Source organism: Lepidochelys kempii, chromosome 2 (genome assembly GCF_965140285.1).
Source record: "Lepidochelys kempii isolate rLepKem1 chromosome 2, rLepKem1.hap1, whole genome shotgun sequence".
NCBI classification, from domain to species: Eukaryota; Metazoa; Chordata; order Testudines; family Cheloniidae; genus Lepidochelys; species Lepidochelys kempii.
The window spans coordinates 88,498,224-88,524,715 of NC_136381.1; the positions used below are offsets into that span (position 1 = coordinate 88,498,224).

General features: G+C 39.6%; 1 protein-coding gene across 1 annotated transcript in view; it reads left to right on the forward strand.

Moving 5' to 3' along the window:
* Positions 1-442: 442 nt before the first annotated feature.
* The window catches only part of RAB12 (RAB12, member RAS oncogene family), a 33,621-nt gene continuing 7,571 nt past the window's right edge, over positions 443-26,492 (forward strand). Inside the window, exons 1-2 of the mRNA XM_073331575.2 lie at positions 443-779; positions 15,321-15,381. Coding sequence (XP_073187676.2) covers positions 542-779; positions 15,321-15,381 — 299 coding nt within the window. The 5' untranslated portion in view covers positions 443-541. The remainder of the gene's footprint in view (positions 780-15,320; positions 15,382-26,492) is intronic.

Genomic DNA, 26,492 nt, shown 5'->3' on the forward strand with positions numbered 1-26,492 from the left:
AGCTGTGTGGCTCCAAAGCTTGTGTCTCTCCCCAGCAGAAGTTGTTCCCATCAAACCTCACCTACCTCCTTTCTCTCATCTCCTGGGACCCAGGTGGCTAAAATTACAGGGCAGGTGCACTTAGCCTAGATGGGAAATGCTGATCCCCAGCTCTGGCTGCTGCGCTTCCAGCCAGGGCCAGGGCCAGGACCCGGACCCCCGGGGCTAGCTGAGCTCAGCGCAGGCCGCGCCGAGGTACCGTGCCGGCCTGGCCCCCGGCGTGCCCCCACGCTCTTAGCCACACACACGCAGCGGCGCCTTCGTTCCCTTCAGCCCCCGCCGGCACCGAGTTGCGGCGACGGCCGGTTTCCCAGCTCGGCCCTCCCGCGCTCAAGGGGGCGCTGCTCCCCCCGCTGGCGGGCCCCGCTGGCTGCTGCGCGGGCCGCCGCTCGTTGTCCGGGCGGCCGCGGAGTTCCCGTTCCCCTCAGGCCCGGGGCAGCGGAGCGCGCGCGCTCGCTGGAGGAGCCGGCGGGGCGGGGTCGCGCAGGAGCCGCCTGCGGTCATGGAGCCGGGCTCCGGGCTGCAGCGCAGGGGCGGCGGCGGCGGCGCGGGGCGGGAGTTCGCGGCGGGGGGCTCCCCGGCGCTCTCGGGGCCGCAGTCCCGCCGCAGGAAGCAGCCGCCGCGCCCGGCCGACTTCAAGCTGCAGGTCATCATCATCGGCTCGCGGGGCGTGGGCAAGACCAGCCTGATGGAGCGCTTCACCGACGACACCTTCTGCGAGGCCTGCAAGTCAACCGTGGGTAAGGGCCCCGGGCGGGCGGGCGCCGGGCTCTCCCTCAGGCCCGCCTCCGCCCCCCGGGAGAGCGGCCTGGGCGGGCCCACGGGCCCGGCTCTTGTCGCCCGCGCTGCAGCGAGCGCCGCGCCTCCTGCGTTGCCCCCGCGCCAGCTGGGACCGGGCTCCGCCCGCCCGCCCGCCCCTCGGGCCGGTGCCCTGGGGCTGCAGCGCCCCCCGCCAGCAGCCTGTCGTGCCCCCTCGCTGCTGCTGCTCTGTCCACAGCCCCCCTCAGGCCCTCTCCGCGGCCCTGCCGCAGCCCTCCTCAGCCGCACGCACGTCCCCGCCGCCGGTCGCTCTGCCGACCTTCAGAGCAAGGGAGGGGAACCACAGAGCCCCTACTTCCCTCCTCCTGCTCCAAGCCTCACGCCTCTGAACTCCTCCAACTTGGGCGCCTCACCTTCGGCCCCAGCAGCCCCTGGAAACGTAACGTGAGCGCTGAAAACAGGAGAAAGGCCAGTCACACGTTAGAAAACTCCCAGAGAGCCTCTTCCCGGGGAGTGTGGTGTGTGTGTGTGGGGGGGGGGGGCGTTGTCACTGGTGTTGGGAGAAATGTAGAGCCCTGGCTCCTCAGGATAAGGCTGGCACATGTTGCGATCGGTTACAGACCATTCAATTTTATTCTTAAAAGGCGCGCTCAAGCCGGTAATGGCGCTCTTATAATAGGAGGTGGATGTCAGGGCCTCCCATGTTGCATGTAAAAAACGCAAGTATTTTAAATGTCAACAATTAAAAAGGTACCTCAATACACAGCAAACTGAATGTGGATGAAAATATTGGGTCAGGGTTTATGTATGTAATTCACTGTCTTGGACAGCAGATAGCAGAGCAAACAATTTGTTTTATAGCAAATCTTTCTTTGCTATTAGTTTAGTCATCAGTATGCACCCCTTCAGGTGGAGTATTTTTTTGGTACAGGAGGGTGAAGGATGAAGGGGAGGAAGAATCAATCCTAGAGCAACCTGAAAACAAATTTTAGTCTGCCTTGTTATTACAGGCTTATTTTTGGAGCTGAATTTTCCGTGTTGTGACAAGGTGGTTGTTATGCTAAGGCTATCCTTCTGTAAAATGTGTGCTTAATTGCAGCTTGGAGCCTGAAGAGTTCTAAACATCTGATGGAAAGTAATAGTGCTGCTTTTTAGAAATAAAGAGGTATCTTCCTCTGACAAATTAATTCTAAAATGGTTGCTGTTACAGTTTATGTTTATTTTGACAACTCTTTTATTCCTTGCTGGCTTCTTTGAAAAGCTAAACGTGGTAGTGCTTATTGTTTTCTGTTAACAGCTGTTAATATATATGAAAATACATTGTTCTGAAGTTAGGAGCACAGGTTTTGCTTTTTGTTACAAAACCTGAAATGTGCAAATAAAAGTGCCAGAGAGATATCACCATCTAAAGAGATGTTAATATAGATTTGATTTTGGTGGTGGTATGAAGAAACACTGTTAGTTTCCATAACCCATGACAAGCTTATTTAAGGTTAAGGAAGTGGGACTATGATTGGAATTTATCCTCTGTAAGGCTATGCCTACATTACCACTTTCAGCGCTAAAACTTTAGTTGTTTAGGGGTGTGAAAAAACACCCCCTTGAGCAACAAAAGTTTTAGCGCTGAAAAGTGCCAGTATAGATAGCGCTGTATTGCCAGGAGCTATCACTGCTGGTTCGGGGTGATTTTTTTTTTTTAATCACCAGGAGAGCTCTCCCTGGCGATAAAGCATGTCTAGACTGTCCATGTCACAACTCTGTGACATGGGCAGTGTAGACATACCCTTAGTCTCCTCCATGATGAACAAGGTGTATGCAAGAAAATTTGTTGTTGACCTGTGTTAAGCACTCTTTCTGGGTGGGATTAGCAGTAAAACCCTGTTGATCTTTCATGATGATTAAGGGCATGCAAAAAGTACTGGAGGGAGTTGTGCTCAGTTTTTATCTGAGTAATGAGCAAATCTGATTTGCTAGATAAACCAGTGATTCAAGCACACAAGCTTCCTAATTTTAACAAAACAGGAAATAAATGATGGTGTGGTTACAAAAGATTTGATCTAGAAAGTATAGCAACATCAAATGGGCATAGGAAATCTACTTGCACCAAACTACATGTAGAAATACTTGAAAATAAAAGCATTATTTTAAGTCTTCATGATTAAAGTTTTAAAGTTGAGAGCTGTTAAGAACTCTAAAGTTAGTAGAACATGAAGAGCTTTTCCTAGCCCCAAATTAATATACTAGAGTTGCCCCTTAATTCTTCGTACCATCTAGCACGGAGTCTTCGACTTGGAAAGAAAATACAAGGTAGAATAAACTCTACTTTTATACTGATGGTGTAAATCCAAAGTAACCCCATACTGAAGTTAAACTTAGATCAGAACTTGGTCTTCAGTTGTAATCATAAAGCACCTTCCTATTTTTCCCTGTTATCACCTGTCCAGGGAGAATGATTTTCTGGCATTACAAACAAAAAGTGTGGTTGAAGCGGAAGTGAAAATCTTGTGACTGATCCAGCAGGACGTGCTTCCCTGTTTTTGGGGCGGGGGCAGAAGTTCGGTAAATTGAATGTGCTTTGAGCTCAAATTTGGGAGGAGAAAGCTAGATGTAACTGAAGAAACAAATATACATGGGGAAAGGGGTTTAGTGATATCATTGTAAATCTGTATTTAAAATAGTTTGAACACTAGAATAAAAATTCTCTCCTTTTTTACTTGATATTGAAGGTCTCAGCCCAGCTATACACTAATTTTTATATTTAGCTGTACCAGTGTAAGCCAAACAGACCAAAGTTCAAAATGTTTTCTTTAGCTGCTTAATAATCTAAGTGAAACTTGTAGGCTGTTCAGGGCACCAGGCTGACACACAGGATTTCAAATGTGATTGATAAAATGCTTGGGTGTCTCAGGTCTGTAGGAGCCAATGGCTGCTCTCTGCCCCTACTGAGTGATGTTATGGGCACACTGGGCAAGTGCATTTGGAGGGGAGGAAGTGATTCATTTGAAAAGATAAGGCATTTTAGTGCTTGTTTACATATCCCACAATGCAAAATTAGTTGACTAAGTTATAAATTTCTGTTGTTATAAATAATACAAAAAATCTCACCTCAAAAGCACACTACTTCTGTGAAGACTTTCAAAAATGACCTGTCAGATTTCAACAGCACATCCTCACAGCAGCATATGGTGTACTATATATCTATAGTGCTTTGCTGTTTTAAATAATAAACTCCTTGGATAGAGCATTGTTTCCTTAATTTTATATTTATATAACAGGAGCTTACTGGATCTCAAATATTTACTAATTTTGGATACTGTTGCCAAACGAGTAACAAAAGGTTGCTGTGTAGAATTTTGTAATGCCAGACCTGAAGATAGTGGCTTTTAGTTGGTCTGTAATCTTACTATTAGACCACAGCTTCTATTTGTACTTTTAGGTATTTTGACAAAGATGCTACAGTATTTTGTTTAGAAAAGTCATTCTCTTCATGTATGCACAAACTGATGGTATAGTTCTTGCTATCCTTTTAGGGATAGCATTGCCTCTTTCCACTGACACCAGAGATTACTGTAACTGAAAGAAAATAGAGAATAAAAGTATTGATCTTTCATAATAGCACATTTGACAGTATTGTAAAAAGAAAAGGAGTACTTGTGGCACCTTAGAAACTAACCAATTTATTTGAGCATAAGCTTATGCTCAAATAAATTGGTTAGTCTCTAAGGTGCCACAAGTACTCCTTTTCTTTTTGCAAAGACAGACTAACACGGCTGTTACTCTGAAACTTGACAGTATTGTGTAATTCAGTTTTCATTGTTTCCCTGTGTAGTCAGTGACTTGTTTAGGAGTTCCTCACACTACAAGAGAGTTTGGTGTGTGGGGGGGGGTTTATAGGAAAATTTGATCGGAAAACAACAAATTGTCAGGATTTAGGGGGTCTTTTAGGTCTTCTACATGAAAATACATTTAAGTTTTGTGTAGGTGGTTTTTAACTTAAAATCGAGTCAATTTTTTTAAAACATTTGTTCCTTTTACTTATTAGTAATACTTGGTATTATCCTGAGCTGAAATCTTTAGTCACTGGATAATTATGATAAAATATATAGATACCAAAAATGGTTTAAATATTAACATTTTTAAGATTGCTATATTTCCCCCCAGCAGTTTGAGGCAGCAGATGATGAAAGACCTGTATTTAAATCTCACTCCTGCCGTTTGGAGTTTTATAGAGGTGACATGCTTTCAGAGGCCTTCTGCCTGTCTAGCTCATGGGTTGGATTTTTTTGTGTGTGTCTTGGGGGGGATGCAGAGGTCTAGATCACTTGCTCTCAAACGGAAATTTGGTGAGTGGATTGAATACAGTTTTGTGTGACTTGTTGCTATATGACAGGCAGAAGTGCAAAGGGCTCTCCAATAACTGATGTAATTGTAGCTGTGAGCTAAGAAAGAAGACAGTAATTCTCTGTGAGTTCAGAGAAGACTTGCAGTAGATGAAGAGTACCTTTTTAATGAAAAATCAGCTCAGTTTACATATGAATACGTTTACTCAATTAAGCTTGATTCTAGAAATGATTTATATTTCTATAATGTGTTTGATTTGACTACTTATCATATTAATCTGGGTGTGTAATAAACAAGTGGTGCACCTGGTAGTATGTTCAAATAATGTTCAAAGAAGCCACTTGCATTTGCATGCAGTCAGTTTTATGCCAGAAGAAACCGTGTTCTCAACTTTTCTTCTGGTAAAATCCAAAAGTCCAGCAGGAGATTGTTCACAAACAGAGCTGGTGGCATGCTTACTGCAAAAAGTTTAATCAATACTAGCTGTTGTACACTTTGTGATGCAAGTAATCTACAGAGAGATGTTGTCATGGTATTTAGGAATGAGTAATGCAAGGGTTAAATGTGGGTCCCCCCCCTAAATAAGTACACAAAATAATTGGTTCTCTTTAAAAACCTTTCTTGTGTTGGTTATATTGGCACCATGGGTCAGTCAGAACAACTAGTAGCCCACAATTGGTACATAAATGAGAGCATGTAAGTAAACCAGCAAACCAAGTTTAGTTCTTATTGTAATGACAGTAAGTATAGGGGCTCTAGGTTAGCAAGAACTGTGGAATGCAGCTGTCAGACTCAGTCCAGGCTGTGAACAGCTGAGATAATGTCAGAAGCAACAAAACACGCAGATGATACTCAATTATGGGTTTGTATTTTTATCTCTGGAAGCTGAGAATTATATATGGTGAAATTTTTTTTTTAACCCATGACTGAAATGTAATAATCTCTGAGGTGAAACCTGGCTGCTGCTTAACATGGCAGCAATTCACAATTTAGGACAAGAAGTTAATAAGTGTATGATAACCAGCTGAAAGGAAAAATGTACGTACTCCTGTCTGAATTTGGCCAGAGTGTTGGGGCAAGTCTCCTCCACCATATTCTTGCACAAAGTACCTTGAGATCATTTGTGACAAGTATACCCAGTTTAAAAAAAGTGTATTTTAAATGTTAGATTTCAGATTTAAAGTATTGAGTTTATGGCATGAATAGTTTCTACTTTTTTAAAAGCTGGGCAATGCAGTTGGCTTAAAAGTGTCTTGAGTTTTCTGTTTGGTCTACATATTGGGAACCCAGTAATTTATCACAGATGCAACTTCCTCCATCACAAGTCTTGGAAATACAAATATTCATTCAAATTAACCCATAAATCTAGTTAATACAGGAAGTCTGCTGCTCATCTATTCCCGTTGCCAAAATGTTGGTACACTTCTTAGCCTGAAGCACTGTAAATCTACTTCTGCCCACTGTTCTGCCATTGCAAGTTAAAAATGTATTTGAAGATTTACTTTATAAAAAGCTGTTTAATGATTAAAACATTTTGGAAATCAATTACAACTTTCTGGTGCCAAAACTGATGCAGGTATAGTTAATGCATTAGTTTTCATCCATGAATCATTCTTGATCTTTAACCTGTTTGGTGCTCTGTGAAAGCGGTGGCTTCACTTTGAATTTATTTTAAAAACAACTAATTAAAAGAATCTTGATAGAGCAAATTTTTTTTAAAAATGGGCATACCATTTTACATTCCATTTTACATTTCGTTTTAAAAGGTTTCCATATAAGTTTTTCTTCTCCTTTGATTACATGAGTCATTTCAGTAAAGAAGAAAGTAAGGGCCTGATTCAATGCTCCTTTAAGTCAATAGGAGTCTTTCTATTGACCTCGCTGCACGTTGGATCAAAGCTTTAGTATGGTTAGTTTATAGGCTTTAAAATTAATCTGTTCAAATAATTTTGAATTCACCTGCTCGGTTTGTCTGTTTTGTTGCTGCTTTCCTCTCCTGCTCCTCAAAGTCACTTGTGTGCTGAAATGACTCGGACTGCCTCTTTCCTTTAAAAATCGTTTTCAGTAAACCTTAAATAGTAAACGTTTAACCAGAGGAGCTCCCCTTTGTCCTTTTAAAAAACTAAACAAATTGTTATACTTTAACTAGGGGGAACTACCCCAACTATATTTTTTCCAACTATGTTTTTCAGTTTGTGCCTTGCTTGAGAATCTCCTTGCCCCAAGCCAGAATAGCACATTTTAATCTGCCTGGGGCCAGCCTTTGGCGCTAATCAATCTGTGTTATATGTAACAGTATCAAATGATTTTTCAATAACAAGATGCATCATACTAACCATGCTCACTGATTTACCCTCATTTTGGCTGTCACTAATGCACTCAATGATTTTCTGCAAATTTCACACGCACGCTGTTACTTTTTTTGACCTATACAGTCACTTTTTAAAAGGATACTGTCAGTTTGTTTAGTTCCACACATAACATGCCCATTAGAAGTTGTACATTGAGGTATCCTAAAACCTGATCAGTTCTTCTTAGAAATGTGATCATTGCAAAAGGTTTTATGGTAACGAAAATACAGTATGTTTTTTAAAAATGCACATGTTGATCAGTTATAGGAATCGCTTTAATACAGAGTTCACATGTTTATTCTATCAGTAATAAATAGTACATTCTCTGTTAGGTTTTGAAGGTTTTACAGCATGGCTTAATGCATAATCTTGTATTTTTATATCAAATATTTTAATAAGGGATTGCTCGAGCTTTTAATCATATTTTGACAAACACATTCTATTTGCAGGAAAAATCACTTGCTTAATAGACTTTTCCAGGACAGCACATGTTACGCAAGTTTCCAGAAAGAAATACATTGAATCAATACAATGTGAGAACACTTAATAATTAATAAATATAAATCAGAGGCTCAATTCTGCACTCCTTACTCATGCAAATCGTCCTTTTGAAGATCCTAAGAGTCTTGAATGTGTAGGCAATACAGATTTGGACCCCAGTGGGAGGCTTTAAGATGGCAAAAGTGGTGCTGGTGTTTGTGAAATAAGGGCATCCAAAACACACAGCCCTCGATTCCAACTTGCACACAAAGAAAAGACATTTCGGGATTTTTCCTTTCAGTTTTCAGAATGAGTAGCATGGTTTTATTTTAAACATATTCATTGCTTGTGGCACACTGAAGACTTGGTGTGGGAGGAGGGATTTTTTTTAAAAAGGAAGGGAATTATAAAAGCCTGTTGGCTCTTCCCAAAACATCATAAGCTAGCACAAAGTTCATGCCTTATTTCAAAGTAAGAGTAAGCAGGTGCACCTGCCATCTCCTAACATAGTTTGCATACATTTGACCACTGGTTTATGATGACTAGCATATTAGGCTTTTAAAATACAGATTGGGTAGAGTTAGGATCCTGTCTCCATATCTGGGCACCTTCTTAGTATATGTGTAACATGCCTTTGGTGTCATGTGACCAGGATTCATCACTGAATTTGGTCTGCTAGTTGGATCATTAGCTTTGCCAGGCCAGGTACTGACGGGGAGTGCAACGTGAACACTGATCCATGCCCCTTTTTGGGCACCTAAATAAGCATAAGTGGCCTCATTTTCAGTAGTGCTGACACCAAACAGCTCCCTCAATGGAATTTAGATGAGTATAGTTAGTGGCATAGAGAGCTTACATGAACTCCTTTTTTAAAAAAAATCTCATTTAGATTTAATACACTTTTTAACACTAAGAATTATCAAGTGTTCTGTTTTATCAGATTATATCCTGTGCAGTTCAGTTTTTGCAGTGTGTTTGCATAATTAAGCACCTGAATGCTGAGGTGGCAGATTAAATTGCAGTTTTTATTGATGTCTTTTGACGCAGGTCATGTTCTGATCTGTTGCTGCTATTTCCTCAGGTTTGGCTGCATTTGTCTCCTGTCTCTACTCCTTCTTCAATAATATTTTTGATACTTAGGCTACAATTAAAAAAAAGGTTGGGTATACCATGCACCTTTGCATGTGCCAGTTATTTTATTTTATTTAAGGTTTGAAGAATTTTCTACTAAACGCAAAATATGTGGTTAATTCTGCTCTCCTGAGATTGTGTGATGGGGACATTAGAAGGAGCCTGTAGAAATCAGAAGTTAATATTCTGTTTGATTTCCTATTTCAGTGATTAAAATTTAATTAGCAAAGACGTTGTGACTGATCTTTGAGGAGACTAGGAATGATTTATGTTGTATGCTATCCTTGTTCCCTTATTGTCAACATGAGGTACACATACCCTGACAAAAGATATTTTAAACAACATTCTTGTAACAGTACTATTAATGTGGAAAGCAACCAATAAATCACAGAACTGGATAGTTCTCCCCCCCCCCCCTTTTTTTTTAAGTTTGCTCATTCCGAAATTTTGTCTTTGTTAGTTAAATTAAAACTTGCTGTAGTCAGTGATTTGAGTTATGCAAAATTTGGTCAACATAAAGGATTCCTGAGGTTTTAATAAAATTAAATGTAGTTTTAAGATAGTGTTCAAATTAAGTGGAGAGCACTGGAGTTGGTTAGAAATGCCAGAAGTTCTGTGGGAGACAGCTAGATGTACTGCTAGCAATACTGATTTTGCATTTCTGTGCTGTATTAAAAACAAAAAATCAAGCCAGCCAAAACAAGACATTTCACTGCACATGCTTCTCCCTCTAGGGAAGGAGAATGTGAGAATAGACACATAGATGTGTAGTCACTTTGCTTAATGCACTGCAGGATTGTGCTCATATACAACAGTAATGAGCATGATATAAAAACCTATTTAGACTACAGCAGAAATTGTAAATTAAGCTGTTTCCAAATAGTTTTCTAAGGCCAAAATTATCTCGTCCTAATTTACATTGGCATACAGCCACCACAGTTATTAAAACACGTGTGTGTGTGCGCGCGCGTGTGTGCATACTTGACCTCTTGTGTCGGAGGTGTACGTCCTCACCAGGAGCACTTGTATCAATTGTATTGTCAGCGTGGGGCATTGTGAGATGGCTTCTGAAAGCCAGTAACAGTCGACAAAAGCAATGCAGTGTCTGCTCTGACACTCTGTCAACCTAATTACATCAACTTTGAATCCGTTCTGCACGAGCAGGTGGTGTTACTAAATTGGCGTACAGAGGCACTTATGTCAGTGGGAGTCAAATTTAAGTCAAGACACTTCTACAGCTCGGTTGATGAAAGGCAGCTTATGTCGACCTAACTGTGTAGTTTGAGTGGTAGCTGTATTAGTCTATATCAGCAAAAAGAAGGAGGAGTACTTGTGGCACCTTAGATCCTAACAAATTTATTTGGGCATAAGCTTTCATGGGCTAAACCGCACTTCATCAGATATATGGAGTGGAAAATACAGTAGTAAGAGGATATACTCACACACACACACACCGTGAAAAGATGGGGGTTGCCTTTACCAACTCTACTGAGACAAATCAATTAAAGTGGGCTATATTATTTTTTATTACAAATATTTGCACTGTTAAAATGTTAAACAAAAGAACTAGTATTTTTCAGTTCACCTCATCCAAGTACTGTAGTGCAATCTCTTGGTCGTGAAAGTGCAACTTACAAATGTAGATTTTTTTAATTTTATTTTATTTTGGTAACATAACTGCACTCAAAAACAAAACAGTGTAAAACTTCAGAACCTACAAGTCCACTCAGTCCTACTTCTTGTTCAGCCAATCACTCAGACAAACAAGTTTGTTTACATTTGCAGGAAATAATGCTGCCCGCTTCTTGTTTACAATGTCACCTGAAAGTGAGAACAGGCGTTCTCATGGCACTGTCATAGCTGGCGTCACAAGATATTTATGTGCCAGATGCACTAAAGATTCGTATGTCCCTTCATGCTTCAACCACCATTCCAGGAGACATGCATCCATGCTGATGACAGGTTCTGCTCGATAACAATCCAAAGCAGTGCAGACCAATTCATTTTCATTATCTGTGTCAGAGGCCATAAGCAGAAGGCTGATTCTTTTTTTTCGTGGTTCGGGTTCTGTACTTTCCGCATCAGAGTGTTGCTCTTTTAAGACTTCTGAAAGCATGCTCCACAACTTGACCCTCTCAGGTTTTGGAAGGCACTTCAGAGTCTTAAACCTTGGGTCAAGTGCTGTAGCTATCTTTAGAAATCTCACATTGGAACCTTCTTTGCGTTTTGTGAAATCTGGAGTGAAAGTGTTTTTAAAATGAACATGTGCTGGGTCATTATCCGAGACTGTAATAACATGAAATATGTGGCAGAATGTGGGTAAAACAGAGCAGGGGACATACAATTCTCCCCCAAGCAGTTCAGTCACAAATTTAATTAATGCATGATTTTTTTAATGAGCATCATCAGCATAGAAGCATGTCCTATGGAATGGGGGCTGAAGCATGAAGGGGCATATGAATGTTTAGTATATCTGGCACATAAATACCTTGCAATCCAGCTACAAAAGTGCAATGCAAATCCCTGTTCTCACTTTCTGGTGACGTAACTAAGAAGAAGTTAAAATTTTACATGGTTTGATTTTTGAATGCAGTTTTTTGTACATAATTGTACATTTGTAAGTTCAACTTTCATGATAGAGATTGCTCTACGGTGCTTGTATTAGGTGAATTGAAAAAAACGATTTCTTTTGTTTTTTCCCATGCGAATACTTGTAATCAAAAATAAATATAAAGTGAGCATTGTACACTGTGTATTCTGTGTTGTAATTGAAATCAGTATATTTGGAAGTATAGAAAATATCCAAAAAAACATTTAAATAAATGATATTCTATTATTCAACAGTTCAGTTAATTGTGATTAATTTTTTAATTGTCTTATTCATCATGAATAATTTTTAATCACTTGGCAGCTCTATAAATAACACTTTCTTATTGTAAAAACACTTGTAATAAGTATCAAATTAACTTCTGAATTAGAATAAATTAGCATGTACCTTTAGAGTACCTTTAGAGTTTGTCTACACATAATTTTGGAGCCTGCAGGAATGAGCTTGCTAGCCAAGTTGGGTGAACAAACTTGGGGGCTAGCAGGGCTCCCATTGGCTCTCTAAAAACAGCTGCAGAGATAATGCGTGGAAGCTGTAGCTCAGGCTGGAGCTTTAGCTCTGAAGTCTTTTGAGGGGGCCCAACTAACTTTTAAATGTTAAATCACTGGAATAATTCTATAGGGGAATGTACTCCTCCACTGTGCACTTCTGCATCCTGTCACTTCTTTCCTTCAAGACAACAACTTACAAAGCTCCTGCTTGGAAAATATGATGCACTTCAACAATCCAGCAGCACTGTGTTCCTTTTGCTGCCTTTGTGATTTAGAACAGCCCCTGCTACAGGTGTGAATGATAAATGCTAATCTAGCATTTGGCTCCTCACTATGAGTTTCCTGGTCTCCTTTTCTACTCAAGCACATGGGTAGATTCTTGTAGTGTTAGGCAAAAAAGTTGATGTACTGTTCCATTTCTCAGGATTGGGAAACACTGAATGTTGAAATTAAGAACTCGATTTAAAGAAAATTCACTAAATGGTATATCGTGACTAGAATGTTGCATACTAGACATCATGGTTGGATTGGGAGTTGTGTTCTAGATAAATTTAAGCCAAATTTCCTTGTTTCTTGAGTTAGATCTTTGTATGTTGATGTAATATTTTAAAATTATTACGGAATATTTCTGTAGCACCCTAATTATCCTCTACAGACAAAGTAATGAACTTTGGATGCTTACATTTTGCAGATTAAAGAGGACTGTCGAGAAATTATATTTTAAAAAGTAACTTCTAGCTGTGTTACTAACACTTTTTTTAAAAAAATTGAAAATTTTTTGTTGTCCTTTTGTACTTCACGTACTTTGGACACCATATTCAGACTAATCAGTTCCATTTTCTTTTACTTAACTCTAGCATAATGTTATAATTAGGCTTCCAAGAATGCAGAAAAAATCATTCATTAGTTTTTAATCATGTTTCATTAAAATATTCTGAATTTTATGAATCCTTTTTTTAAAAAACCCTAAAGTAGGGGGGTTATAAAGTATTTGACAATGTCTGCTTAAATTTCAAGCCGCATATTGTATTTCATCTTATTCCTTACTGCTTGTATTGCAGTAGTGTCCTGAAGCCCCAAAGAAGATTTGGGGTCCATTTTGTTAGATGTAAACATGAGAAGTCACATTCTTTGCTTTGAAGAACTTTACAATATACCTTAAGATGCAGTGAGTGTGCTAAATATTTGGAAGCAGGTGGGAGGAAGTATAAGGGTAAAAGTAAGAGGAATACTTGGGTCTGTAGTCTACTGTGTTTACAGTTTGATATGAAAATTTTAAAATATGTGTGTGTGCTTTGTTTAAGCGAATAGATATAGTCTATCCCCCTGGTTCTCAGCCTAGCCAGACTAAAATAAGGTAGACTAAAATAGAGTTGAGGGGATCCTTCTTGTTTCTTAAAATTTAACTTTGTATATTAAAATTTGGTCACATAATTATATTTGGCCTCCCTGTTCTGCAGCAGTGTAGCTAAATCAGCTAAGGTAAACTGCTGTTGACAGAATAGCTTTAAAACAAAGCTCCTAACTTTAGAATATATTCCAGATTTGCTATGTAACAGGTTTTATACCATTAGTCATGAAAACCAATGTTAAAATATTTTAGTGTGTGTAGAAGTCAAGTGCTGTAAAACCAAAGGGCCAAATTCAGCTTTTTTTTAAATAAGCCACTCCTCTACCAAGCACTAGTAGCTGGACACTTGGCCCTTAGCCAATGCGGTCTTTAGAAAAACAGTTTTCCAAAGTGTTTTATCTCCTCTGTGTTTCTGTTGTTTTACCCTACTGGTTTACACTGTGATGTGAAATAATGTGTGTGTGGCCGGGGCGGGGGGGACGGGGGACGGGACGGGACAGGGGACATGTTCTGACAAAGTATACTTCTGCATTTCTATGTAAGTTTAATTATATTAGTCTGAACCATCCCTTCCTGCCTTTTCTTTCTCTTAAATGTAGTAGTATTTTTTGGGGGTGTGGGTTTCAAGAGTAAGATTCAAAGGAAAATATCTTCATACAACATGACATTAAGAGAATGGGACTGAAACTGACAAACAAGAAAATGTATGTAAAATATCCTGGAACACTAAGCATATTGGCACTTCACATAGTTGAGGAGGTATCCTTGTGTGCTTGGGTTTTATGGATTTATGGGGCATTTTTATGTTGTCAATTGCCTGTGATTTTTCTATAAACTTAAATTTTATTTTGAAATATTACTTTGCATATGAATGTTTTGCTTGGTTTTATCGTTAAGTAATATTTAGTGTGCACTCTAAAACTTGGCAAATGTTTTGGATAATACTGCACCACAAGGCCATATAACCACTGTATATCAAAGTACTGTTCTTTCTAGTTGATTTGTGAGAGATCACCCATAGAAATTGCTCATTAACCTCTTCACAATATAACAACAAAAAAATTGAAACTGGAGTATTTTCATCAGAAGCAATATTTTTTTATATTTCATCCCCAGATATGTTCCTGCACAAAGAAAGTATGGGAAGCCATATTTCAGAGTTTAGCAACGTCTACAGAATATACATCTGTCAAATTTATGACAGAAACACAGATGTAAAAGTCATTGATAATATTTTAAACCAGGTACAACTCCAGGATAAAATCATAGAGCACTTTCATCTTCAGAGTGCTTTACAAATACTAAACATCAACACCTGGAAATAGCTATATATTATTCCCATTTTACAGACAGGAAAATTGAGGCAGAGAGGTTGACTCTGTTCATGATATGGGAGGAGTCTGTGACCGAATCATAATTTGAGCTTGGTTGTTCCTGGCAATCACTATAAAACATGAATAGAGGGGAAGGAAGTGATCATACCTTTTTTTTTCCTATTGTGTCGTTAGAGCTGCTAGTGATAATATTGCATAGCTTGAAAAACATTTTCAACCGTGGGCTGAATAGCTCAGATTATATGAAATAACTCTATTCCCTCCCCTCCCCATGCTGGCCCATAGTGGTGTAAATCCCTGTTTGTTCAAAGTGTTGTGAGTGTATTAGTATAACACACATGCACAGGTACAAAAAAAAATCATTTTAAATTACACCCTCATTGCTTTTGCTTCTTATTCCTCCTTTTCTTTTTGTTTACTGTATTTTATTTATAGGTGTTGATTTTAAAATCAAAACAGTAGAGCTAAGAGGAAAGAAAATTAGATTACAAATCTGGTAAGTAAAACAAAAATGCAACCAGCAGTATGTTTTAATTTTTGTGTTTCTGGCATGGATCAATATGCTTGTTTAATATGATTAATTGTTATAAGCTGGTTTAGCTCTTATCCTTCTGCTCCTTCCCTTACAAATCTGTTAGCCATTTATTTTTTTTCAAGAGCAAGAGGGGGGATGATGGATGATGTAATAAATGTAATATTACTGTGCTGACACAAATATGCATGTTACAGAGGTGTCAAAGCCTTTCTTTAGACAAACAAAATCAACTATCTAAGAAAATAGCATAGGAGTAAACAAACACAAACAAATCAACCCCCAAACCCAAAAGTTGTAAAGATGATCATCCACTTTCTTCATAGTAAACATGAGGAAGCTACTAGAAGGAAAGGAGGGGAAAAATACCTCTAGTTTCAATTTTATTCACTCATGTGGAAATCACCTCAGTTATAACTGCCATCCTAGAGTAAATGAATCTATTTTAACCTTTTCTGAACTCTTTATCAGAAATTTCATACAGCAGGTGCTCTTTCTGTGACATTACATGTAACAATGTAATTACAAGTAAAACACTCATTTACAAACAAAAGTATGTGTTAACTGTTATGGTATTAATGTCCTACTGTGAAAATTCAGTTTGGAATGCACATTTTTTCTGTTCAGGGGAAGGTTGCATATATCTTGGAAATGATTGCTCACGTTATATTATTTATCAATAATGATTAATACAGTGTATTCGATTAGAAATTGTTAGTTCTGAGAGGTCCCTTATGATGCACAATAGCATGATACAAATCACAGTTAGGAGAGAGTAAACCAGCTATGTTAATGTAGATTCTAATCCTGTAAATTATCTAATAGCTTTGGTGTATTAACAGTGCTTGATGCATAATTGGCATTAGAGATCAATTGTTATAGATGCTAACAACCCATAGAAAAAGCAAATCAAAGCACATAGGTTGTTGAAATGACACCAGTGGGACGTTCTGGTAGTATTTCATTTTTAATTACATAGATGAAGTGAGTTTAGCTTACTAACGCCTCTTGGCAGGTCACCATCAACTCTGTTTGTTGCACCATGTGTTTGTCTTGCTTCCCTCTGAGTTAACTGCTGCTGCATCTTTGGTATCATCAGTCATCTAACACTTGAATATTACTGGCATGTCTTCATCCCTCATCTGCGTCCCTGTTTGGAAACCTATGACTACAGAGCTGGTGGGTGAGCCACCATTGTTAGCCAGGGCCTACTGAAGCTGACAGAGGTAATGCAAATTTTTTATGTCAAGATGATGTTGTAGCACTGAATGTGAAATGTATATAGCTTGTCAGACATGTTCTTAATGTTGAATAAATGTTTTACAGTTTTTTGTCAGAAAAGATATCCTAAAACTCCTTATCATTCCCACTTATTAAGCATATCTTTGTAGACTTTTGTTTGAAAATAATTAAAAAAAAAAAATTACAGGGATATTAAAGTGTGGCCCTTACTCAGTTGCTGAGGCATGCCTAAAATGGTTACATAGCATGTAATTTAATGTAGAAATGAAATACATAAGAATTGGTTAAGTATCTGAATTTATACCAATATACATCAGTCATTACAAGGAAACATCAATACACGTAGTCCCAAAGTGTCTTTCTCCTTGATTCTCACTATTAAATGTCTTTGCTGTAATTAACCCTTACTTAAAAAAATAAATAAATCTCTGGACATACATATAAAATCATGTTGGAAAACAGTTGTTACATGAGCAAAGAGAGAAGATAAATTGACAGTTGTTTTCTACAACACATTCTCGAGTGCTTTGCCTGTCTGTCCATAAATTACATTAAAAAACCCCTTACATTTGAAGAACATTAAGGTTGCAAACTCAAGCCCCCTTGTGTGTATGCATGATGATACAGTCTCTTACTATGTGATCACATACTATTTTTTTTTCTTCTTACAGGACCCCAACCTTATTCAGTGAACTGGTAGCAGAGGCAACACATAACTGTTGATTGGAGGGGTGACACAATTTAAAGGTTGGGCGGGGCACTGAATCTAGAACACCTCGTCTCTAAACAGAGATCTAGAACAGAGGTTGTCAAACTGGGGTGCGCTTCCCTAGGGGGACGTTGAGGAATATTCGAGGGAGCGAGCAGTAATTCCAGATGGCTCAGGCCAGCCCCATGTGGTGGGGTTCAGGGAGGGATCGCCACCTCCACCCCCTTGCTACCTTAGAAGTTGTAGCTAAGTGGAAGACAGGGCAACTCCTACTGCAGTGTGAGGGGGGCAGTTTTCCCTGTGCAGAGCCCCTGCACTGCTATAGGAGTGGGAGAGCAGCTCCTGCCCTGGGAATAGCCACAGAGAGTTCACCCCACGGTGGTCTGCAAAGCAGGCAGTGGGAAGTGCTGGGCCTCCAGCAGCAGGGAAGGAGAAGCAGCCCCGTGTAGCAGGGGGTGGGAAGGCTTAACCCACAGCCAACTGTCCTTCTGCTTCCTCCGTCCCCGTGCTGCATGGATACATGGTGAGGGGGAGTTGCTGCCTCCTCACTGCTGGGCCTTCTGGCAAGAGGCAGTCGAAGGCCTTGCCTATTCTCCCCTTTGCCCTGTGGGGCAGAGTCTGCAGCAGCCTCTCTGGATGAGTTCCCGTTGGAACAGTTAGCTGTTGCTAAATGAAAGGCAGAAATCTGGGGGGAGGAGGAGGGGCATGGGACCTTGCATGCCCCCACATGTGTTGCCTCTGATTGGTAGTTGTGTTTTGTTTTTTTTATCCTCCTTGTACTGTGTGTGGCCACAGGCCTTATTAATGCACAGTTTCCATACCCTGCACTGACTAAAGGATTATTAATTTCATCCTGGGTGTTGATCAGTGTCTTAAATGCTTCACAAATATTAATGAATTTTTCTTCACAATGCCAGCAACCTTAATTCTGCCAATTCCTAGCTTTTGAACGTTTGACTTTGTAACCTTAATGTTCTTTTAGCATAGGATTTTTTAATACAATCTCCTACATATAAAAAAAACCTGAAAAAACAAAAGTTTTAACATGTGGAATCATATTGACCTCCAACTTGGGTTATCAGTGGGTTCAGACCTTCAGATCTACAGCATAGACCTCTGCCACTTGGCCTTATGGAGTAACTGGTAGCAGTAGCAGGTTGAGTATGTGGATCAGGCATTAGAGGCAGATGACGTACACCCTTTGCCAGTGGGTTTCAGAGCTATTTGGTGACAACAGAGGAATGTGGAGACTGAGAACGTCTTTATTTCTCCCTTCCTCTCATTTATCACCCCCTGCATCCCATTCCGACTGCGTCTTCCTCCTCTTCCTGCCTGGGCATAAGCAGAGTTCAGGAGAGATTATCTCCCTGGTCTCAGTTCTGGTGCCTGAAACTCTATTGGCCCCCTCAGCTACAGAGAGGAGCAGTTGCAGGGAAAATACTTCTCTATCCATACAATCCTGAAGTGGGACATGCTCACTCTATGGAAATGGGTGTTATATGTAGTCCAGTGAGTGTGCAGATGCTGTGAGGAGATGGAGCATGCCCAGTGCAAATGGAATCTTCTGGGAATTTAGCTGCCAAATGCTATGAGACTCTTCTGAGCATGTGCAAACAGTGACTTTTCAGATTTGGGCAGATTTTCACCCAATCAGCAAAAGGCACATCCCTGACATCAGTGAGACCCCTCTGCCAAATTTCAAGTTTCTACTCCAGTGGATTGTAGACCTGCTCATTAAAATAGCTGTATGAATTTTTTTAAACATGGGCAAACATTTTCCCCTAAACTTTTCTTCTAAATGGGTGAACCATATTAGCTGAAATGTCCCCCCAAAAAGTTCAGCCTGGGCAGACACCCAACATGGAAAACGTTAGCCTGGATGGTTGCTTTGGCAAAATTATAAGCAACTGAAAATGGGGTGGTCTTATGGGAAGGATCAGGCTACCAGCTCCACCTACAATGACTAGATCAGTAGGGCTTTCTTCACTTCCCTTGGCAGGTAAATTCAGGGGCTAAAATGTTGGGGATTGGAGGGGATTATGGTAGTCATGAAACCTTCAGAATCAGGGTCCCATGTACAAACACAAGTTCCCCACCTTGAAGAGCTCACAATCTAAATTGCTGTTAAGAAACTTTTCTTGATACGTAGTCTAAATTTTTATTTGCAGTTTCATCCATTACACCTATCTGTACATCCACATGTGCTACACTGTACAGTTCCTTTTCATCCTAGGTGTAAATTTAAATAATTACCCTGTCTTTTCACACAGCCCAGGTATATGTAATTAGTGAAAATGATCATTATTACAGACTTCGTAACTAGCCATTTCATATTCCTTATCCTGTCCGCAAGTGTTGGCTTTAGCAAGTGAATGTGTGTAATAGACAGTAAGAGAGGTAGAGCTGGCTGGAAGATGAAAATTAGAAATTCCTTCCCATGAATTTTTTTTTCCATTCCAAATCAGGACAAAAACCTCAAATGTGTTGGGTTGTTTTTTGTTTTTGTTTTCTTTTGGGGGGGTGCGATTTTCAGAAAAACTCCTTTCAGGAGAACTGAAATCTAATGTTTCAGCTTTCTGGCTGCCCACACGGAGGGTGAGTTGTGGGCTGTCTGGGAACTAGCCAAGTGGGTTGCCAAGCAGCCCAAGAAGCAGGAAAGCCTGAGAGCTGGCCGGGGTGGAGCAGGGTATTTAGGCAGCTGGCAAGCCAGGTAGGTGGGCAAGCAAGCTGGTAGGAAACCAAGCAGTTTTTGAACAGGTCAAATTCCATAAGTTTTTGATTGAATTGACATGGTCAGTGTTGCTTCTGTTGAGTCAGCCTTTTTTGATTAGAAAACTGTTCCATCAGAAAACTTATGGCCAGCCCTAAAGAGAAACCATGTGCTGAAAATACTTCAAAATGCTCATAGTTAGGTAGGTATGAAAATAAACAAGCTATGGTGTAACATAAGTAAAGCTTATCAGCCTGTTCTGGGTTTTGGAGGGGAGGAGATGGTCATTGGGGGGAAAAAAGTTTTTTGTTTTCATATGAACCCAATAAATACACCACTTCAAAAATCTTCTCTAGCTAAAGATTTTTATTTTTCATTACCAAAAGAGCACGATGAAGCCCATTTTTACTTTTGTTAAAATTACTTCCTTCTTCCACTGCCATTCGGTGCTACCCTCAAAAAAATGTAGTTGGGGTGTGTGTGTGTGTACGTACACATGGAGTGCATTTGTATTAAAACCAAAATAGTTGTATGATCTAAGCCATTAAATCCAAATTAAGACTTTCAGGGGTTTTCTAACAATATCTGATTTACACTTCTAAATCACTGTGTATGTTACATTAATGAATATAGAAGGGAAAGAAGTAAGAATCTTAACAGCATTTGGACATTGCTTTTATGTTTTAAATTTTCCCTTGTATGACATCTCATTTGCAGGATGTCCCTCATTTTTATGTCATTAAGCAGAAAGACAATGACAGGTGGATTCATTATTTGCAAAATCATAAATAGTTAAGGAATAATTTTACAATACATATTTGTGGCTGCATGTTGGAAAAGAAATACATTTTTCCCATTCTCACAACTTTTTTACTTTGGGATGAGGAGCTGGAGGTGGAGAAATAGCATTATATACACAAAGCACAACATTTTAAAGTATAATAAGTGAATTCCTTTAAAAAAAAATAGGGACACCAAAAATTTTACTTAGCTAGCTGCAATAGCAATACATGCGAGGTATAAAAGTACATAGATGTAAAAGCAATATTTGAAATCCAGAATGTCTCAGCATGTTCAACAAATTAGACTTAATTCAAGACTAAATTCTTTGTAGTGTGAAAGCCTTTGAATCCTGCCACCAACACTCAAACTTATTACATTAGACTATACATATGTGGCTATTTGGACTTTTGTTTAATTCCTGAACCCTAGACTTACTCTATTTGGAATTTTAAGATGATACTGTAATTGAGAACTAGCAATTCGTGTTCTTATTGTTTATTACATTGCATAATATTAATAGATCAGTAATCTCATGAATTGGGGATTGATCATGCTAATGCTTTATTGCCACTGCCCATGGATGGTTTGCTAAGTCTTCAGACTAAAATAATAAATACCTTATTAATTATACCATGTGTTAATACTTCTTATGATTGGAGTATAAAATGGATGAGAACAGCAAAACAAAACTGAATTGCTCTAACACATCATAACTGACTCATCATAAAAGGTATCTCGATGGCAGAGACACTATTCATTATAAAGCAAGCACTGTGGGTGTTTTATCATGCTCGCGGAATTTGTACACCCTGAACTTTTGGGAATATAGCATATCCCTGAGAGAGAAGGCCCTACCAAATTCACAGTAAATTTTGGTCAATTTCACGGTCATAGGATTTTTAAAATAGTAAATTTCATTATTTCTGCTATTTGAATCTGAAATTTCATGGTGTTGTAATTCTGGGGGTCCTGACCCAAAAAGGAGTTGTGCGGGGGGGTTGCAGCACAGCTAGCCTTACTTCTGTGCTGCTACTGGTGGTGGCACTACCTTCAGAGCTGGGCAGCTGGAGAGTGGGGGCTGCTGGGCGGGAGCCCATCTCTGGAGGCAGAGCAGCAGCAGCACAGAAGTAAGGGTGGCATGGTATGGTATTACCACCCTTACTTCTGCACTGCTGCTATCAGGGTGCTGCCTTCAGAGCTGGACGCCTGGCCAACAGCTGCCACTCTCCAACTTGAAGGCAGTGCAAATGTAAGGGTGGCAGTACTGCAACCCCCCTAAAATAACCTTACGACCCTCCTTCAGCTCCTTTTTGGGTCAGGACCCCTAACTTGAGAGATGCTGGTCTCCTTTGTGAAGTTTGTACAGTATAGGGTAAAAGCACAGAAAAGACCAGATTTCACAGTCCATGACGTGTTTTTCATGGCCCTGAATTTGGTAGGGCCCTACTGATAGAACATTACAACATACGGAAAATAATCTCCCCACCTGGCATTTGGGATCCCTCAGCATTTTGAAATAAGTTCTTCCGAACTCAAGAGGCAAAAGACAATATTCTAAACTTACTGCTTCTTGAGGTTACATTAATTCTATTTTTATACACTCTCACTTGTAGTAAGGGGAGAACCCTGTTAATAGAAAACTTAGTAGATTTTTTTCATTAAGGGAACTGCAGAAATCCAGCACACCTTTGAAATCTGAATATCACTTAGATAGTTCCATCATTTGCATGAACTTATTCAAAGTGCTATTACAGAATAATTGTGTAACAGTGTTTCTCTTCCACTGTACACGTTTTTCCTACTTGAGAATGGGTTCTCACCAATACTTCCGAAGTACCACTGACTTAATGATTTGGTGAAACTTCCCTTTCTTTGTTCTCAAATTATTAAACCTCTCTAGTACTGTACATTATTAGACAGTCAAGTGAGTACATTAATTCACTTCTTTCTGTGCAGGGATGAGGGACACTAAAGGAAAAGGAGGAAAGAATTCGTTTGCAGCATGCTTTAGAGACAGTAGCTATGGATGTTACAAATGAACATTCAGCTTAGACATAGTTTTGCTATACAGAGGTATAATGCTAGTTTCAAGTATAATTCCCTGCAAAATTAATAGAAGTGGACATCATTAGTTTCATTCTCCTTTGTTGATATTTTAATATTGGCATCAAATTTTGGCACTTGCATTCTTGCTAATTCATGGTATAGTTACTGAAAATAGGACCAAAATTCAAAGAATAATTAAATGCCACAGTTTTTGAGTTTTATTTTTTTTAAGCCTGATTCAGCAAGGGACTTACTTACATGCCTAACTTTAAACATATGGAACCATTTATGTGCTTAAAGTTAGATGTATGTAAATACCTTGTTGATTCTGGGCCTTGGTACGGAATTGTATTTGTGTTCCATCAGAGTGCTAATTATTAGAATAACTGTTTCTCAGGGTTTTAATATTTCCACACTATATAACCTCTTTCCTTCCTCTTCCCATCGTTTTAGCTCTTCGGAGCTTGTTTTTTTTGGGGAGGAGGGGGCTTATATTTATATGGTTGTCCTGGATCACCACCTATCTAACGCTTGAATTTATAGAATTGAAGGATTGATAGAGCAGGAACTCCGTGTTCAATTAAGTGAACAAATGCCTTTTGAGATAGCTAGAAGAGAACATGCAACTACTTGGGTTAAAAGAAAAGGAGTACTTGTGGCTAACAAATTTGTTAGTCTCTAAGGTGCCACAAGTACTCCTTTTCTTTTTGCGAATACAGACTAACACGGCTGCTACTCTGATACTTGGGTTAAGTGATTCAGTGTAGTAGTTCTACAGGCTATGATTTAAAGAAACCCAGAATGTGTATTTTTAAAACCACTCAAGTCTAGCAGGACAGTGTTCTGCCACAAATACCATATCTTAACTGATCAGAAAATCTTATCTTTTGCCAGTTACTATCAGCTGCCAGCTCTAACCATATAGTAACAATAATATTTCTCTACAGCATTCCTGCCCTCCCAGCTCTATCCTGTCTGGCATTCAATGTGATGGAACTAAAAGGGATTCCCATGTACAATAAACTTAATCTGTAAGCTTGTTTATTGACATCAGATGAGAGATGCAATTCTACAAGAGAGACATTTGGAGAAGTCTCTTCATAAGCTTTGAGATGATGTTTTCCATATGTGGAAATTCAACAATCTTGACGGGCATTTTAAAGTGTTTCCCATATTGAAATGTCACAGGGGCTTTGCGAAAAATAAATTTGACCCTGGTATAAAGATAGGTGAACTTAGAATAGGAGAAAATAAACTGTTGTAATGGTGAATAATAGCTGTATGTAATTTCAGCTGTAGAATATAGAGCACTTACATTGCTTTAATTAAAATGTGTCATTAGTGAAAAGAAAGCAACCAATTAAACATAGAGAGGTAGTCTCATGTATCATTGGAACCAAACAGGTAATATGTTTTTGCTTCTTGCGAGGTATCAAAGTTTAGTGTGGGTAAATTTAACTGTGGATTTTTTTTTATATATATAATCAGGAGATAGAAATAGTAGAAGACAGAACTGATTTTTTCCCCCCTCACCATTGTATGATTGTGCCATCCTCCAGCTACGAAATACTGGTCATGATAATCTAGCAGTTTTATTTTTTCACAATTCTTGGTGTAGCCTGTCTGAAGCTGAGGCTTCAGTGAAGGATCGTCTGCATCATGAAACTATCTGTACAGAGTTGATGCTAACTGGTATCGTGGCAGTTACAGAAGAAAGGCCAAGGATTGTCTTGACTGAGCATTAATGCTGAATTACCTGTCAGCCATAGGTGTGATCCATGGAGGTTTTGTTTGAGACTGGGCAGGGGAGAGGCAGTTTTCTCTACAAATGTATGTCCAAGGAATATGCTGTGGATAAATAAAAATTACTTTCTCCAAGACAGTCAATTTGATCATGTGAACCTGAAACTTTTTGAAATACTCCAAAAAAAGATCCATCCATGTTATTAAAAATGTTTTGCTCTCTAAGGCGTCTCATAATGAAGTCATACAATACTTGAGTACTAAATAGAGTTGGTCAAAGGTTTTCATGCTGGAAGTCGCCCTCTCCCTCCTTGGAAAATACAAGTTCATTAAAATTTATTTTTATATTTCTAATTGGTTAGAAACTTTTCATGGGAAAACTAAAATATTTCTACAAAATAATTCAAATAAATGTTTTTAATTAAGAAACTTCTCACAAAAAGAGTTTCTAGTTTTGACCAGCTGTCATACTAAACCTTAAAAAATGTCCACTAATTTTGGAGACCCCTGTTGAAACCCCTAAACCTTGAATCCATTAGAGCATTTTGTAACCTACGTTCCAGTAACAGCACTAACAATGAAAGTTCTGGGGTAGACAAGCTTCAGGCATTTTTATCAACTTGTCATGAAAAATCTGCTCGAAGCAGGCTTTTTGGTGATACGGTTGAAAATGGCTCAGAGCAGGTTTTCATGATACAGTGAAAACACCCCGAGTCTTGACTACACAAGCACATAAACTTGCTAGAAGAAGGACAGCTGCTAGTAAGTGAACCCTAATTGAAGCCCCCATCACTTTTGATAGCCAGGCCATGGGTCTGTCCAGTTGGGCATCCTGTGGTGGGGTATTTAAACACCACACTGGAGAGCAGGGGATTAAGGACCAGCTTTGGTCCCACCCAGACTCGCCTGCACAAGCTGGAGGCAGGGCTTTAAAAAGAGGAGTGGAGCAGCTCAGAGACAGGGTGGAAGGGAGCAGGCAGCTGCTCTGAAGGGAAAGTAGTACTCAGGAACTCATTGCCCAGACCTGACAACACAGACCTGTGCAAATCTACAAAGAAGAGTCAGATGACTGAGTGTGCAGGTCAGAGACTAGATTGAAGTGATTTATTCTGTGAAGCTAAAGATGACTGGGGTAGGAAGTGGTCCGGAAGTGGGGGGGGAGAGAGGAGGAGGAGGGCTGCATAGTACCCCAAGGTGCTGAGTGGAGCTGCCTATCATTGGGCCCTGGACTGGAGCCTAGTGAAAAGGGTGGGCCCAAGAGGACATTACAACAAGAGCCTTCATGTACAGTGAGAGGCCATCTGGAAAAGACGTTGACTGTTCAAGAGCCCAGTCCCCAAGATCCCCATTCTAAAGGGGAGGTCTGGAAATCCTTGGGGTGGAAGCACTGAAGGACATGACTGTGTTTCAATGGAGAGACAACTTGCCAACTTAGTCCTGGCCACTAGGCATCGCTGTCGGTGGATGGGCACCATCTCCTCACTCAAAATAAGTGGACACTTCAAATTTAGAACTTGGTCTTCAGGCTCACACTGTACTCAGCCATATGTGTGCCTCAGAAAATACTACCATACATCTTCATGTTATTGGCTTACTTTGATCAATAATTTCTGCAGTTATTTTCTGCATTGGTGTTAAAAACATGGCTTAATTTTTTTGGTTGATACAAAAGCTCTTAAATCTTGTTAATCTGTGAATTGCTGCTTTTATAGTACAAAGTCCAACAGTGTTAGCTTGATGAGCATGCATCCTTTTCTTTTTTCACTCTTCCAGGAAATATTGTGTGTAATTTTTTTTTCCATCTGTTGATCTGTTTTCATTGGACAGTTCCATTATCAAGGA